The 18,070-nt window shown below is 39.9% G+C and overlaps 1 protein-coding gene across 1 annotated transcript in view; it reads left to right on the top strand.

Moving 5' to 3' along the window:
* Nucleotides 1-18,070, top strand: part of LOC144237133 (uncharacterized) — a 43,989-nt gene that overhangs the window by 17,177 nt on the left and 8,742 nt on the right. The window contains 4 exon segments of the mRNA XM_077770813.1: nucleotides 6,354-6,482; nucleotides 6,532-6,694; nucleotides 7,889-7,981; nucleotides 8,953-9,017. Coding sequence (XP_077626939.1) covers nucleotides 6,354-6,482; nucleotides 6,532-6,694; nucleotides 7,889-7,981; nucleotides 8,953-9,017 — 450 coding nt within the window.

Here is an 18,070-nt window from a genome sequence, read left to right as displayed (position 1 = left end):
AAAACAGCATAAAACGATACAAACTTGGTCACCAAAACAAGGATGCTTTGGGTGGCTCTAATCTCATGGTCTAACCGGAGGTTCTCGGGGAGAGATTGTTGCTATGGATGCGTTGGACCCTCTGCTTGTGCCTGTGATGTAGAAAAACCATGGTGTTTCTGGACAAGGTCATGTGTTCCAAACACAAAATGCCATGGGAAATGTCATTGCTACATCTAATGAGACTGTGATCTTGTCTCTACGCTGTGAAGCAGAAAAATATCCCAAACCACTTCTTTTGGTAATAGTTTCGTTGTTTCATTTACCAGCCATATAAGTAGGAAAAAACATATTTACTAACATGGGGAACACCCCACACAGGATACTGGAGGGACCAATGTATTTTGGAGCTTTGATTCTTAAAGTCTGTCCACCTGGAGTTCCCAGGGCTGATGGTGATGGCCTGGAACAAGGGGCAGGTGGGACAAATGGACATTACCTCTGGCCACTCTGAACATACAAAGAATGTAGCATCCATAATAATTAAAGTATTAAGTTATACATGCACTGAATAATTATATATGAGCCAGTCTGATTTATTTAATGTAAACAAATGTTAAGACAGTAGCGGAACTTATTTCAGTTTTTGCCTGGACCAAAATGACAATGGCATCCATAACAGAAATTACTGTGCAGAAGTGCACTGTGTGCTATCATATGGGACATGAAACATCACATAGTGATAAAGCATGTTAGGGCAGAAAATAAATTAATCCTACTTAAAGATCACATCACTATATATTATTTTAGAATAAACAGATTGAAACTCGAATCTATATTTGATTTGGAAAAGCTGTTGAAATACTATACAAATATGCAAAATGGATTTCAAAACTTGGAATCTTGGGCATTTAATGAATTGAAAAGCAAGAGAGGTGAGTAGCAAGGTGGGAGTACTATTGAAATGATTTTTGCCTGCAGAAATATAGTTTAAACTTGCCTTTTCTTTTCTTGATGAGATTATATTTTCAAATTATTATTTTAAAATTAAAATGTAAAAATAAAGTCCTTAATATTTTGTTCTTTAAAAACCATTTATAGTGATGTTATCTTTTTCTTAAAGGATCTTTCCTAATTTTTTGACAGTAGATTGTGTCACAGATCAAGAGGTCACAGAGATTTTCAGTAGAGACACATTTATGGTCTCCATTAAGCCCACGGAACTCAAGTTACAGAAGAATAAATTTCAGCATTTCCCATTCAATCATGCTGTTTCTGTTATGAATTGGGTATTTCAATGAGTTCCATCATACTCATTGTCACAAGCACGTGTCTTTACAGTACTCACAGTATTGATCCTTAAAATGTCTCTGTAACTCTTGCTCAATGTATGGAGTAACTAACTAATTCTGAAAGTATAATCTTTCTTCTTTTTAAGTAGGCTGTCCATGCCCAGTGTGGGGTTAGAACTCACAACCCTGAGATCAAGACCTGAGCTGAGATCAAGAGTTGGAGGCTTAACTGACTGAGCCACCCAAGCGCCCCCCTGAAATTATAAAATTAAGACTGACAGCACTTGGATCAAACCAAGAACCCCTTCAATGAGGATTTTGTTAAATTACATTAGCAGCAGTCATGCATTGATTTAGCATCTCTCTCAGAAGCTCAGCCTGTGCAGTAATGTTCTTTTCCCAGACACGCTCACCGACTCAGATTCCTGCTGCATCTCCCAACCTTAGAGACCCTGCTTTCAGACTAAACTAGAAGATACTCACAGACTCCTCCCTGCCTCCAGGACTGGGAACTAGGTGTAAAGTAGCTGGCAAAGCATGTGTGGGAGGGAGGAAGCCAAACCTTGAGATATAGGTTAGTGATTCTGTGACCTCACCTCCCCAAAGAATTTCAATCTTCATGTCAGCTGTAGTGACAATGATAGCTCAACACTTGGGGAATGAGAAGTTCTGAAAAATTTTAATTCCCAAGATCTATTTGAAGTTTCTAGTGAGTATATCCAAAGGGACCATTGGAGTGTTTGAGAGAGACTTCAATTTTCCATTGTTCCTGGAAGCAGACAGGGTCTCACATGGAAGCAGGAAATGCTGAGGTCTGAGCCATGAAAGACCAGCTTTATTGGATTCTGTGTTCTCCTGAGAATTTCTTCTACCCTAATCTAATTTTTTGTTAATCCTCAGACCTAAGTCCCACCACCATTTAACTTATGGGCACAGAGAAAGAATCCTACAAATGACCCAAGCATTTCCTATTTAAAAAAATTTTAATACCTGCAATCCATTTTAAATTTTCAATAAATTCAAATAAAGGACATGATCTCAGTAAGTGAGATTAAAGATTATTTGTCCCACTTCCCTAACTCAAAACAAATTAACTAGAAAGCCTGTATAACATGGACATTTTCTAGGAAAATACATTTTACCAAAATTGACTTAAGAAAGGGCATCTAAACATACCAAATCCATAGAGAAAAGGAAGACATTTATCAGAGGCCATCATAAATAAAAGCACATGGATCAGATTAGCAGCCAGATTCTTCCATTCTTTTAAATAGCAGATAACCTAATGCTACTTACTCAATTCAAGATCATTAAAGAGGAAGTAAAATTTCCAAGTTATCTTTAGAAGTCACATAAAATTCTTTTTTTTTTTAATATTTTATTTATTTCTAGGAGAGAGAGAGAGAGAGAGAGAGAGACAGCGACAGTGTGAGCAGGGGAGGGTCAGAGAGAGAGGGAGTCACAGACTGAAACAGGCTCCAGGCTCTGAGCTGGCAGTCAGCACAGAGCCCGACGCGGGGCTCGAACCCACAAACCGCGAGATCATGACCTAAGTGAAAGTCGGACGCTTAACCGACTAAGCCACCCAGGCGCCCCATAGAAGTCATATAAAATTCTGATACTTAAACATCCTAAAGTCTATACCAAAAAGAATACCACAAAAAGATGTCACCTCTTCCTACTGATGGTACTATGTAGAATAAATATAGCCAAAACCCCTGAAAAATATATAAAAATATGATGAGCAAAGAAATTTGTGTCTTGAATTCAAGAATGATTCACCTTTGGGAAGTTCATTAATATACTTTATCATATTATGAACAGAAATCAAGCAATCTTATTCATAGTTACAAAAACATTATTTGGAAGAATTCATCAGGTAAGCCTGTTAAAACCCTCGAAATTAGGAATTTCTTTCGGATCTTTCCCAACTTGACAAAGTTTGCATCTTTCTGATAGGGAAGAGCTAGAGATATTCCACTAAAGCCAGAAACCACACTAAAAATGACATGATCACCTGTTCTATTAATTTGTCATTGAGTTGCAGGTTTAGCCAGGGCATTTTAACATGGCATAGGAATTAGAAAGACAGAAAACTATGTTTGCAGATGATACAAGTATACCTCTGGAAACACAAAGGAACTCACAGAAAAATCCACTCTGAAAAATAATTCAGTAAGACAATAGGTTATGGTATTGATATACAAAAACAATAGCCTTTTTGTCTATAGGGTAATATTTTTAAGATTTTATTTTTAAGTCATCTCTATACCCAAGATAGGGTTTAGGTCATAATCCTGAGATCAAAAATGGCAGGCTCCACCAACTGAGTCACCCAGGTGCCCCCATACATAGGATATGTTTATACAATAGCTTATGTACAACATAAGAGTCATTTATGAGTTTCAGTAGGAGGATCTGCAATTACAAAAGTATAACATAAAATGAAATAGGGGCACATAGGGGGCTTAGTCGGTTAATGTCCCAATCTTGATTTCGGCTCATATTGTGATCTCATGGTCATATGATCAAGCCTTGTGTCTTGTTCCATGCTGAGCATGGAGCCTGCTTGGGATTCTCTGTCTCTGTCTCTCTCTTTCTGTCTCTCAAATAAACAAACAGAAACAAACAGATAAATAGCTTTAAAAAAATAAAATGAAATAAACTAACCAGGAATGAATCTAACAAAAATATGTAAAGCCTATATGGGGAAAAAAAAACACATTCTTGAAATACATGAAAGAAATAAATGAATGTAAATTTACATCATGTTCTTGGGTAAAAAACCCCAATTTTATAAAAGGGTTAATTCTAGGTTAGCTAACCTATAAATTTAATTTGATCCTGATACTCACATGATGAGTTAGTTATTTCAAACTAGCAATGTTACTGCAAGAATGTTACAGAAAACTGAACAATAAGAATAGCCAAAAAAGAAAAACCCCAAAAGAAGAAAAAAAAAAGCCCAAAATAAGTATAGTTATCCTCATGAAATGTTATTTATAAACAGATTATTAGATCAGTGAAGTTAGAACTGGGTGGCTCAGTCAGTTAAGCGTCCGACTTCAGCTCAGGTCATGATCTCATGATCCCTGAGTTCGAGCCACAAGTCGGGCTCTGTGCTGACAGCTCAGAGCCTGGAGCCTGCTTCGGATTCTGTGTCTGCCTCTCTCTCTGCCCCTCCATCATCCCATTTTGTCTCTCTCTCTCAAAAGAAAATAAACATTGGGAAAATACTGAAAATGGTTAAATTCCTTCCTAAGTCCTGCTTCTCAAGCACCTGACTGTACCCAAACTCGGATTCATCCTCTTTAATGAAGTCGCTCAGCAACATTATTTGGGTTGAAACATCCTCATTGACTTTTTTTTTTTAATGTTTTATTTCTTTCTGAGAGAGAGAGACAGACAGACAGCTTGAGCAGGGGAGGGTCAGAGAGGGAGATACAGAATCTGAAACAGGCTCCAGGCTCTGAGCCGGCTGTTAGCACAGACGTAGGGCTCAAACCCACAAACTGTGAGATCATGACCTGAGCCAAAGTCAGACACTTAACCGACTAAGCCACCCAGGCGCCCCCATCCTCATTGATTTTTGTTGCAACTTGTTTTTGTACGCTCAGAGTGACCAGTGGTGTATCCATTGGCACCACCTGATTCTTGAGTGTCTTGCAGGACATCACGATTGGCCACAGGAACTCCAAGATGATAGAACTTAAAAGCTCTCCAGGCCTAACAGCTGCTTGATTGTAACTTGCTGGTAAATACCACTTTCTCTCTTCGTGTGACTGAACAGTGAAAACATCACATAGAAATATGACTGGGGATGCTGAATAACAAGATCACACAATCATCACTTACCGTACTTTTAACCTTCCCTCCTGTCAGGCATTTGGGATTCATGATCTGGGCCAGCATCTCCCTAGTTTTCAAGCTCTTAAGATACAAGCAGTGGGTTCAGCTCATTCACAGGAACATCTCCAGAATTTCCCCGGAGGGAAGGGCTACCCAAGGCATCCTTGTCTTGGTAAGCACCTTTGTGTCGTTTTAACCTCTCTTTTCCACCTTTTCATATCATTTTGTTCTTTCTGAAAATCCCAGTTGGTGGGTGCTGAATCCGTGTGCCCTAATCGTTCCATGGTTTGTTTTAACAATCAGCCCTTTTGTTCTCTGGAGCCCTGACCTTATTGTGTCCAGGGTCATCTCTGTATGCTGCAGAAGGAATACACAACTCCCTAAAATGACAAGATACCTATAAACTATTGTAAACTGTTAAACAATGTGTAGTCGCTTTTTAATTGACTCCTTGCAGAGATTTAAGCATTGGAAGGGGCAGTCACATAACAGAGACGGTGTGAAAAGCGAATCCAGCCTACACCACTTTCAGAATTCCCACAGGAACAAAGGAGGAGCTATTAACTTGCATATTTCCCATTAAAAATTCTTAAGAGTTTATAAGATGCTGCTGAAAATGAGAAAAATTAGTTTTACCATTGCTTGTATTATTCACATGAAGAACAGACATCCTTATGATATGTTCTGGAAATATTTCAAAACCAGTATTTTATCAGTACTAGGAAAAGTACTCTGAAAAAGTACACCTTTCAGAAGCTCTGTTATCTGCGCTTGACACTAAGCATTTAGAAACAGAAGACAAAAAGATCAGTTATTATTATTTTTTTTTCTGGGCACCTGGGTGACTCAATTGGCTGAGCCTGGGGCTCTTGATTTTGCCTCAGGTCAGGATCTCAGGGTCTCAGTCTACCCACGAGGACCCCCGACCCAAGGTCCCCGCACTGCTCCTCCTCCCCACCTGGAGCGCATCTCCACCTCTCGCTAAAAATGTTCCCCCAAACACACCAAAAAGCTAAAAACAAAACGCTTCTCCGGGTACTGTACTCAACTTGTGAAACACCGCGGCTCCCAAGAGACGCGGCCCGCCCTTCCCTAACGTTGCACCCAGCCTGGCTCCAAGCCACACCGGCGGGACTGGAAGGAATCCAAAAGTAGAACCCGAAGGCGCGGGGCGGGAAGGATGAGCGGAGCAGCAGAGGACAGGCGGACAACGCTGCCCTGGGCCTAAGGCAGGTCGCCCAGGCCCCGCCCCCACCCGTGCGGCCGGGACCCCCTTCGGCACCGCCCCGCGACGCACGCGCGTGCGCCATTTTCTGCACACCCGGAAGCGGATGCCCCAGAGCAACGTGCGCACTCCCTCGGGTGAGCGAGTCTCCGTTTTTTGATTCGCACCGGCGGTCGCGCTCCTCAGAGCCCGCCTCCACCGCAGGTTCGGGGGCGCCTGGGAAGGTAAAGTCCTCGAACGGTCTCCTCGCTTTCATCGCTCGCGGCGTGGCCGTAAGGCGTTCCGAGTCCTTCCGTTCGGGGCGGGTCCCGGGGGGTCTGTGGTGGTTTTTGGTTAAAATCGCTCCGAGGCAGGTTCGGGCCAAGCCTTTCTGCCTCTGGCCCTTGCAGACCCCGGTCGTCTTGCCGGTCACTTTCCTGCCCGGAACCTTCCTCTGACTCCCGAGTGTCCCCCGGCCCCCACCCCATACTGCGTCGGGCACAGGGGTCACTCGGAAAGTGGATGCAGGCCTTTCGCCTCTCCGGGGGAAGGCAGGGTGGGGACACAGATGGCGGGAAGACGCCGAGATCTGCGGAGTTAGAGGGTCGTCAGAAAGTTTGAGGAGAAAGAACGGCGGGGATTGAAACAGGCTGCGACAGAGTGGGGTCCGACTGCTGGAGGGGTAGCGAAGGAGGGACTCAGAAATGGAGAAAAGCTTGAATGGAGACCAGGGCACAGAGAGACCGACACGGAGAAGAAAGCACGCAGTGGTCTCAGACGCCGCACAGGACCCAAACGCCAGTGAGGACTCAGGATAGTAAGTTGTGAAGTACTGATTTGTGGCTCTATGACCTCGTTAATCTAGAATTTGGTGAATTTTTTCAGTTATGCAGAAAAGATGGAGAGTTGTGAAACCTGATGTTTGAGGCATCTGCACTTTCTAAGTGTTGCATCAAAAGGTAATTCCATTTGCAACCCCCACTCCTCTAGAGATCAGAGGTCGATCAGTCAGTTGATGGGGGAAGACTTTCTGTAACCACATGGTGCTTTTTACAGTGGCCATTGTTTACAGTACGGTTGCCTCTCCCCTCTTTTCTGTGGCTCATGGCATTCTTTTCTAAATTGGATGTATCCTCACCCTTGTATTGACGTTAATCTCAGAATACATTGTATAGCCTTTTAATTTCCTAATTATCCCCCTCCTAATTTTATTGTTCAGATTTTGAGTTTTATATGCCTTCTATTCTGTCATACGTTTCAACTATTCTTTGATGTCTTGTAAAGAACTTTATAGTATTTCGTTACACACCCGTTAATGATGTTCATAATCCTTTAACACTGAAAAACTAGTTTAGTGTGCTAATGTAATATTAATTTAATTTAATACTTAATATAATTTGTAATTGTGTATTAAATATATAAATATATTTAACATAATATTAATTTAATTAATATTAATTTAATATCTTCTTTCCTTAAGTCAGTTTGTAAATTACCAAGCACTTAGCTGAGGTCCTCAGTGAAGTAGATGGCCCTTCAAGTCCCCTTTGTCTTTTCTGTACAGATGTTGTAGGATGGTCCGGATAGATGTGGAACTTTGTTCCAGTAGAGTCCATCCAGTCACAATACAGAGATTGCTCAGAGCTCGTCCCTACAGGTGACCCTTTTTCATGTTTTCCAGGGCTAGAAACTATTTGTAATTTCATACAGTTTTTCTGGAAAGGAAGAATTAATTGCTGGGGTTTGATTAAACTGATGAGAGAGAAGCTTCTCTCATTCAGGAATATGAAAGTTAATCTGGAATTAGAACAAGCCCTTTCTACTTAAGTCTGTCCAGGCCACCTTTTCAGAATTTTCTTAACACCATTTCTACTCAGTCAACTCAGACTTCTTCAGGGTAACTTGGTGAAGTAACTCCCCCTCTAACTCTCAAAGCACCCACCTGTAACATGAAATGATAAACCAAGAATTCTGAACCTGAGCTAATAAGATCCTTCAAATGATTTTAAAATTAGATGTGTGTTTGTCATTGATGGTTTTCAGGGAGAGAGTGTGCAGTTATAATTGGAGTTCACAATGTGACCTACTTCCACAAATATTGAAAATTGTTAAGATAGAGGCAGGAGCATAGTCTCAGAGACATAAGCACGCCTCCGTCACCGCCACCCTGTCTGGGTGTCATAGCTAAATCTTAAAAATTTGATTGTGTCATCTTTTGACATTAAACCCTCTTACAGGGAGCTCTGGAGCTGGGGTGGCCCTTAAGAGTTGGTCCATACTGATGACATGAACAGGCTTCTGTGTCCTGCATCAATCATTCCTTGGATGCTGGCTTCCTAGGGAGGAGCTAAGAACTTGAGTGAGGCCATTCCCTTTGGTTGAGTGCCAGGTAGACAAGACGATGCAGTTGTGTAAGTTTGAGCAGTAGGGGAGGGCTTTGTGAAGAATTGGGTAAAAAATGCACTTGTTGGCCTCCATATTAGGACTTTCTTGTCCCCGCATCCCTTCTGTTACAGTGGGCAGCAAAGGACTTTTTCCCAAAGCAAGTTTCTCTCCATATGTATATTGTGACAGATGGTGGGGTTATGTTGATTCTAAACATTAAGAAACATACTTTTTGTCATACAGTATAACCTTACCTGAGAAAGAAGACCAGAAAAAGAGGGAAAAAAGGAAGAATGGCTCTTTTCCAGGTAAAGTCCTATTTTTGTTAATTGTTCTTCCTAAAATGTCACACTTAGGACTTGTTAATCTTCTCTGTCTCAGAGGTGTCCTACATATAGTGTTTAATCACACCCAGGGCTTTGTCCCAGTCTCCTCTTATCTCTGCTCATTTCATCTCACTGTGGCCCAGGGACATGGAACTTGGGGAACGGCTACTTTTAGGTGGTCGTGCTGTGAAGGATTTTCTGTGCAGGCAAGGACTGGAGATGGGGAGTAGACTCTGTGGTGTCTTCAGTAAGGATTCATCAGAGACCCCTTCTGGATCCCTTTTTACCTTATATAAATCAGGATTACAGAGATTATATATGTAAGTAATGTATTAATGTGCACAAGTACCTGAGAAACCCTGGAAAATCAGACTGACAAGAATTTGCTTCATCCGATTTTATAAATGTGTTTTGACGTTAAAACAAGGGAGTCATTGTGCTTCTGACTCCATCATATTAATACTTTGGAATAGAATGGAACGTTGAAAGTAGGCATGTGAAATAGAGAGGGTGTTTTGTTTTATTAACCTAATTAGTTTCAAATGTAGAATCAATCTATTTGTCTAACATTATCACAGACTATGGTTCTGGAGTTCTCCCTTGTCCAGCAAGAGAGAAGATGCAGGATGCAATACACGAGCGGTTAATTTCCTCTAGGGACAAAAGCCCCGGACAGGAGTTTCAGGTCCGTATTTATTGAGCTCACAAGATACTACACAGCTGGTAAATGTGAAGAAAACAAGGTCTTACACACATGAACGTGGAGAAAACCATCATTAACTTGTGAGTGTAGGAAGCAAAGGGTCTCGGGAGCAGGTGGAGTTTGTGATTGGAGTACGTTAATAAATTGGCATCAGATGGAAAATAATTTCCTGCAGGTGATATAACAAGTTACTTGTGATCCTATCACAGTATCTCGAGAGGCAGCTTCAGGTGTATTTGCCCCATGGTGGCAGATTTTCGCCCTAAGCTCTTGTTTACCTAATGACTTAGCCTTGGGTGCTTTTCCCTGTGGTGGCAGCTTGCTGCCCTAAGCTTTTTAACCTGTTTATATAAGTGTCAGGGATTCTTGAACTATTTCCCCCTAGTTTCCCCTTTAGGTTTTTTCATCTTAAATTTGTGTGTGAGGACTGTAATGATGAGTACCTAATCCTCTTTCGGTGTTTAGAGGGTGCTTATGCAGTGACATCAAAAGAGACATCTGCTTCACAGAGTTATAAAGGAGGATTAGCACCTTTGTTTTTTTCCTATAAATTGGACAGCAGCCATAAGGGCTTCGAGGGGTGCCATTATTTGCGTATAGAAGTTTGGCTTCTTAGCTCTTTGGTAGTATTGAGCATAACTTGGTTCAGTACGTGTGCAGTTTGATAGTGTGCTGAAGACTAATTCCAGCAGCGGCAGCAGAGGCTATAACTGTGGCTAGGATCCCCATGATTAAGATGTCTATGAAGCACCTTTGCCTGTAATGTATACCAGTGATGGAGATCATTACTGTCTGATGCAGATCAGGGGTATATGCAATACCATTGTGTTGTAAGAGGACGCTGGCCTGGTTAGACAGGCGTTTAAGGTTTCCCCATGTTATATGAGGGACTAGGAATTGTATTTGTAGAGTGACTTCAGGATGAGGAGTCAATGAAGAGACTTCTTCCATCTTGAAAAATCGGAGTGGTGGTTGGCCATTCTGAGTCATTCTCGGGAAGTCCTGTTGATTAGAAGATTCCAGGGGTCTCCCCCATGCCATGATATGGGTTCCCCAACAGAGAGGGAATCCACAGACGTCCAGAATCTGAAAGGACACAAGCATATCCTCAGCTCCTAGTGAGAAGTTTGAACCAGCACCATACGATGAGAGAGTTAACATAATTTACAAGAACATAGCTTAGCTGTGGTTTGTCCTTGAGGGTCAAGATTTGGAACCTTAAGGGTGATCATAGTGCGATTGAGGAGACGTTGAGGTTGTAGACAGCCATGGGTAATTCCCACTTTTTGTTTTCTTGACATATTTTTAAGCTTATTATGTGCTTGCTCATTCTACAGTTGCTTGGCCTTGTGGATTGTAAGCAATTTTAATTTTTTTATGCCATTTCTTTCTTCCTTTGTTTCCCACATCATTCCCCCCTGAAGAGTTTGACCCTTAAAATCTTCAGGGTTGCTGAGGGTGGATGTTCTTTTCTTCTGTAACTTCTTCCTGCTGAATAGGGATGTAGAGAGTCCCTAGCTATGGGTCAGCATTGGTACGTTGGGGTAGGTATAGCAGAGTTACGGGAAAGGGAAAGACTGTTCAGGGGAAACAGCATCCTTGAGTAGAATGGATCATCTGTCTACTGGAAATTATAGTGATGAAGAAGTCTTCCAACAACAAGAGTCAGAAAGCTAGGACAAAAAAGACTCAAAAATGGACATGGTTAACAGGTCTAATGCAGTTGACAAGGAAATTCAGTTATTTCTGTGGCACATAACACTCAAGTATCTGAATATCAAGTGATGACCTTATACCAAAAAATATTAAAACTAGGAATTGCATATAATATCTTGAATAGTTATAGCATTTCCCCAGATGGAACCTAAGGTTTATTATTTTGTTGACAGTGCTTGCAGAGTAACTTAACATAGTAAAGAAGCCTAATTGGTAAAAAGACTTCATTTACAATTTAAATCTTGGGAAATTTGTTAGAAAAAAGCCTCAGAAAGGATGTTATGCTGAGCAAAATAAGTCAGGCAGAGAAAGACAGGTACCATATGTTTTCACTTATAAGTGGAACAGGAGAAACTTAGAGAGGACCATGGGGGAGGTGTAGAGGAAAAAATAGTTGGGGAGAGGGAGGGAGGGAAACCATGAGAGACTCTTGAATACTGAGAACAAACTGGGGGCTGATGGGGGAAGAGGGGAAGGGGGGTGATGGACATAGAGGAGGGCACTTGTTGGGATGAGCACTGGGTGTTATATGGAAACCAGCTTGACAATAAACTATGAAAGGGAAAAAATGGGGAAAAAATAGAAAAGAAAAAACCTCAGAAAGTTATAAAGCACCAACTGTGTTTACCATCAGACCCAAATATCCTTACTTTCTCTGCAAAAAGAAGATGAAAGCAGGTTAGGCTTGTTTAGTAATTAATGCTTTAGTATCCCATCCTATTTAGAAAAGGCCTAGCTGTCTGACAAATTCAGTCCTAATTTATCATGCCAGGAAAACTTTTTGGGTAACTAAAGCCTTTGAAAGCTATCTTAACAATTACTCATGAAAAGTATAACACAAAGTTAACAGTTAGTTAAAGTCATAACATGAGCTTATTTGACCTTTGGTAAACAGGTCTATTTCAAGCCAACAGACGTACTTTTGGGTCCATCTAAACCACTTTGTCCCCCATGGTTAATTTTTACCTGGAACACTGGTGATGAAATCTGAACTGGGAGCTCTTTGCTCCTTGATATTTTGGAGACCATCTTTAAGGATTGAGAAAAGTGTCTATAGCTGATAATATGGCTTACAGTTCTGAATATTGGGTAGACCTGGTCCAGTGCATAATATATGTTCCCAAGTGTTTTCCAGTTTTCCAAAGGCAAAAAGCCTTGTGAGTTTTCCTGGTATCAGTAAACATCGTAAGGGCATTCTTAATAGGATGTTGCATTGGGGTAAGGATGTCCTCAGAGGGAATCTTTTGTTCCTTTAATTAAAAGGTCAGATTTTTCCCAGATGTAGGGGTAGTTGTCGTTCTCTGGATTTGGGGTGCTGAAGGGGCTGGCTGACAATAGGGAGGTTTAGGTTCCATGGACAAAGTTTTTGTTTACTTTGAGTGGGTTTATATTTTCATAAACATCATCCGCACTCGGGGAGAATAGCCATAGAGACCATAGACCATGTAAGAATAACCTCAGGCAGATCATTGACACCTTCCTTATGCCATGCCTTAGTGTTTTTCCTATTCATTCCCAAAAGTCTAGGTCTAAGGTTCCTTGCTCAGGGGACCAAGAGCAGTGTTGCTGGATAATCCTAATAATTTAAGGAGTGCTATAAGAATGTGTTCTTTCTGTTCTAGGGATAGGGAGTTTCCTATAATAATGCTCTCAAAAGTTCCGTGACAGCAAATCCTAGTATAATTTCTCTTTTCTCTTACCTGTCAAGAGGGATTGTACTTTTTATGTTTTTAGAGCTATAGTCGTTCTGTGGCTTTTTGCAGTCCTTGAGTTACATTGGCTTCTTAGCCTGGTCTCCTGCTGTCACGTGGACTTCTTAGTCATGCTGGCTCTTCTAATCACATTGACTTCACAACACCTTCTATCACGTCGAATTCTGTCACCTCGGCTTTTATCACGTTGACTTCTGTCCCATCGGGGTTATCGTCTGGTGAAGACTGTGAGCCTGGAGTTCTCTCTTTCCAGCAAGAGAGCAGATGCAGAATGGATTACAAGAGAGGCTAATATCCAGGAGGAGACAAGAGCCCTGATCAGGGGTTTCGGCTCCATATTTATTTAGCTCAAAAGATACTACACACTTCGTAAACATAATCAAACTCATACACACATGAATGTGGAGAAGATCATCAGAGAGTAATTATTAACCTGTGTGTGTAAGAAGCAAAGGACAAGTGGAGTTTATGATCAGAGTACATTAGTAGATTGGTGTCAGATGGAAAGTAATTTCCTGCAGGTGGTACAGGTTTCTCCTGATCCCATTACAGTATCTCGCTAGCTAACCTCAGGTGATTTTGCCCCATGATGGCGTCTTTTCTGACCTATGCTTTCTTAACCCATTTATGTAAGTATAAGGGATTCTTGAACCTATTTCCCCACATAACAGTAAGTGTTCTCTATATAATTGATAGCACTTCCATTCCATAAAGACCATGGTGTTCATTTAGAGACTCTTAATGCTGCCCAGATTTTAGAGAGAAATGTTTATAATTTAGCCAAACATAGGAGCAAAACTTTCTGTCATCAGAGAGACTGGTGATCAATTTTAATTTTACAAATAATTATTAGATTTTATTATTTTTGTGTGTGTGTGTGTTTTTGAAGTCCTCTAGTATATGTTGTTGTAGTCCAGTTCCATACAGTAATGCAATTCAGAAACTAAGAAGTAAAATATCCTCTTCCCTGTAATATCTTCCGTCATCACTGATTTTCTTCATCAGGAACCGATGTTCTCTTTAGTGCAAATTTTCTAAATGTGCATTTAGGTAATGTAATATGATTTTAGAATATATTCTTCAGTAAATGTTTCATCAGATTTTACTCTGCCAATTGAAATATTTACATACTACATGACTTGAAGTTGTTTTCATGTTAGTAAATAGGAGATAACTGCTTTCTTAGATCCTCATTGGAGCATTCTCTAAATGAAGACACATGGGTCCTTTACAAATTCTTACTGTTTTCAAAGAATGCCATGGTGGCTGTTTCTGACCAGGTCAATTTCAATACAGATATCTAAGGATATTTTAAGATTGTACATCTTTTAAGCATGATTACCAGGCTATTGATCTTTCTGAGGAAGCACAGACATTCCACTTAGTAAATAAAGATTTTAAATCAAGTGTCTTGAACATCCTCAGCTAAAGGAAAATATGGAAGAAAACTAAGATGTAGGAGAACAGTGTTTTAACAAATAGAAAATATCAATAAAGTGGTAAATTATAGCAAAGGGATATAATAGAAATGCTGAAGTTGAAAATTCACTAGAGAGTTCATCAGCAGATGGACAAAAAGAATAAAGCATCAGTGAACCATAAGCATAGAGTAACTGACATTGTCAAGTGTGCGGAGGAGAGAGGGGAATCAGCTGAATAAAAGGGAAAAAAAAAGAAAAATGGTCAGAGACAACGAAACCTTTGGGACACTATAAAGAATACTCATATAAACCTAATAGGAGTTCTAGAGGGAAAGGCAGAAAGAACATTTGAAGAAAGAAGAACTGAAAATCTCCCAAATTTATCAAACAGAACATACGCATCCAAAAAACTCAGTGAAGTTCAACTAGGTCAAATGCATGCAGATATCGGGCAGTTATACACTCAGTCAGCTTTTGTAGAACAAAAAGGGAATGTGGAACGTAGCAAGACAGAAACAATTTCATGTGTACAGGGCTTCTCAGTAAGTTTAATGGCCTGTTTTCTCATCAGAAACTGGAGGCCAGGAAGCAGTCTCCTGAGGTATTAAAGTTTGAAAGATTAAAAAAAAAAACTTATTGGGAATTCTTTACAAGGCAAACTATACTTCACAATTGATAGTGAAATTTAGAGACTCCTAGATGAACAAAAACTTACAGACTTAGCCTACATGAAATGCCACTTGGTGTTCTTGAGGCTGAAGTGGATGGAAACAGTAGTACTTCAAAGCCGTAGGAACAAATAAAGAACGCTAGTTATGGTAGCTACATTAGTAAATGTAAAAGCTAATTATTATGTTTTTGTTTTCTAACTCATTTTTTCCTACGTGTCCTAAAAAACAAGTGTAAAACAATAAGAAAAATCTGCTCTTGAGTGTATGAAACAGCTGTTCATATCTTTAATGAAGTAGTTTTTGACATCAACATAAAGGGAGACTGTATAACAGCACTTGTTTGTATACCATTAAAGCTAAGTTAACATCACCTGAAATTCAAATATTAATGGTTTAATATGTAAAGTGTAATCCCCAAGATAACCACTCACAAAATAACTTGAAAGTATACAGAAAAATAAATTGGAAGACGAGCAAAAAGGTATGTACACACAGACACCCAAAGAAGGGAGGAATTATGTAACAAAATATTAGACCTACAAGCAGCAGATGTTAGAAGTAATTCTTACCATTAGCAACTTGAAATGCAAATAAATTAAAACCTTCAGTAAAAGACAAAGGGATTTTTAAAAATACTTCCACTCTATGTCTGCCTACGGCTCACTTTATTTTTTCAAAGNCATTAGTAAATGTAAAAGCTAATTATTATGTTTTTGTTTTCTAACTCATTTTTTCCTACGTGTCCTAAAAAACAAGTGTAAAACAATAAGAAAAATCTGCTCTTGAGTGTATGAAACAGCTGTTCATATCTTTAATGAAGTAGTTTTTGACATCAACATAAAGGGAGACTGTATAACAGCACTTGTTTGTATACCATTAAAGCTAAGTTAACATCACCTGAAATTCAAATATTAATGGTTTAATATGTAAAGTGTAATCCCCAAGATAACCACTCACAAAATAACTTGAAAGTATACAGAAAAATAAATTGGAAGACGAGCAAAAAGGTATGTACACACAGACACCCAAAGAAGGGAGGAATTATGTAACAAAATATTAGACCTACAAGCAGCAGATGTTAGAAGTAATTCTTACCATTAGCAACTTGAAATGCAAATAAATTAAAACCTTCAGTAAAAGACAAAGGGATTTTTAAAAATACTTCCACTCTATGTCTGCCTGCGGCTCACTTTATTTTTTCAAAGTATTTATTTATTGCTTATGAGAGGACATGAGGGGGAGGGGCAGAGAGAGAGAGAGGGAGAGAGGATCTCAAGCAGGCTCCACACTGTCATTGCAGAGACCAATGTTGGGTTCGAACACACAAACTGTGAGATCATGACCTGAGCTGAAATCGAGAGCCAGACACTTAAGCAACTGAGCCACTCAGGCGCTCCAAGGCTTACTTTAGATACACAAGTAGGTTGAAAATGGATGATGGAAAAAGATATTCCATGCATGTAGTAATGAAACCTAGCTGAGTAGCTGTACAGATATTGGACTGTAAGGTGTAAAATTGTTACCAAAGATGTTGAAGGCCATTATATATTGAAAAAAGGGCCAGTCCATTAAGAAGATAAAACAACTATGAATAATAGGCACATAACTACAAAGCCCCTAAGTTTTTGAAGTAAACATTGAGATTGTTCTGCTCTATTAGTTGGAGACCTCCATGCTCCCTTTTTAACAATGGATAGAACAACTAGACATCCATAATAAAGCAGTGAGGAACCTGGTAAACTAGCTAGACTCAGCAAACATATACAGAAACTGCATCCAACAAAAACTCAAAAGGTGGAGTAGAAGGGAACCGGTTCAGTTTAAAAAAGTATATTAAGATTCCATGGCTAAACTTATACTCAATGGTGAGCAACTGAAAACTTTCCCCTAATACCAAGAACAGAACAAATGTGCCCCAATTTGCCCCCACCTAGAAGTCAACACTCTACTGGAAGTTCTACCCAGAGAATACAGAAGAAAAATAAATAAAATGCGTCAAAATGGGAAAAGAAATCAAGCTATCTCTATTCATAGGATACATGATTTCCTATTAGAAATAAAGATCCTCAGACTTAGAATGCGTGAATTCATTGAAGTTACAGAATACAGTGTCAACACTCAAAATTTAGTTGCATTTCTGTATAGTAGCAATCAACAAATGGAAAGTAAACAATTTGATTTAGAAGAGCAAGAAAACAAATGGGAATAAATTTAATCGAGGAAATGGAAGATTTATACACAATGAAAACTACAAAGGTTGCTTCAGAAAATTAAACAAAACCTAAATAAATGTCAAGATTTTCTTGTTTTTCGGGGCACCTGCGTGGCTCAGTTGGTTAAGCATCCGACTTCGGCTCAGGTCAGGGTCTCCGGGTTCCTGGGTTCGAGCCCCATGTCAGGCTCTGTTCTGACAGTTAGCTCAGAGCCTGGGCCCTGTTTCAGATTCTGTGCCTCCCTCTCTCTCTTACCCTCCCCTGCTCATGCTCTCTCTCTCTCTCTCAGAAATAAAACATTAAAAAATTTTTTTTCCTTGTGTTTCTAGCTTGGAAGACCATAAAGCGGGAGGGCTCTCCAGAGCAATATAAAGAGTAATGCGGTCCTCAGCAAAATAACAATAGCGTTTTTTTGCCCAAATGGGAATCCTGATTTTAAAACTCCTATTGAAATGGCAAGGATGCCATATAGTCAAATAAATGTGAGAAAATGAAATTGGAGGACCTACGATTCCCGACATCAAACCTTTGACAATAACTTGGAGTAATCAAAAGTATAATTGCAACAGAGGCTAGAAATATTGATCAAACCAATAGAA

This window comes from Crocuta crocuta, unplaced genomic scaffold (assembly GCF_008692635.1).
Source record: "Crocuta crocuta isolate KB4526 unplaced genomic scaffold, BGI_CrCroc_1.0 scaffold136, whole genome shotgun sequence".
NCBI lineage: Eukaryota > Metazoa > Chordata > Mammalia > Carnivora > Hyaenidae > Crocuta > Crocuta crocuta.
This window is presented reverse-complemented; position numbering and strand designations above follow the sequence as displayed.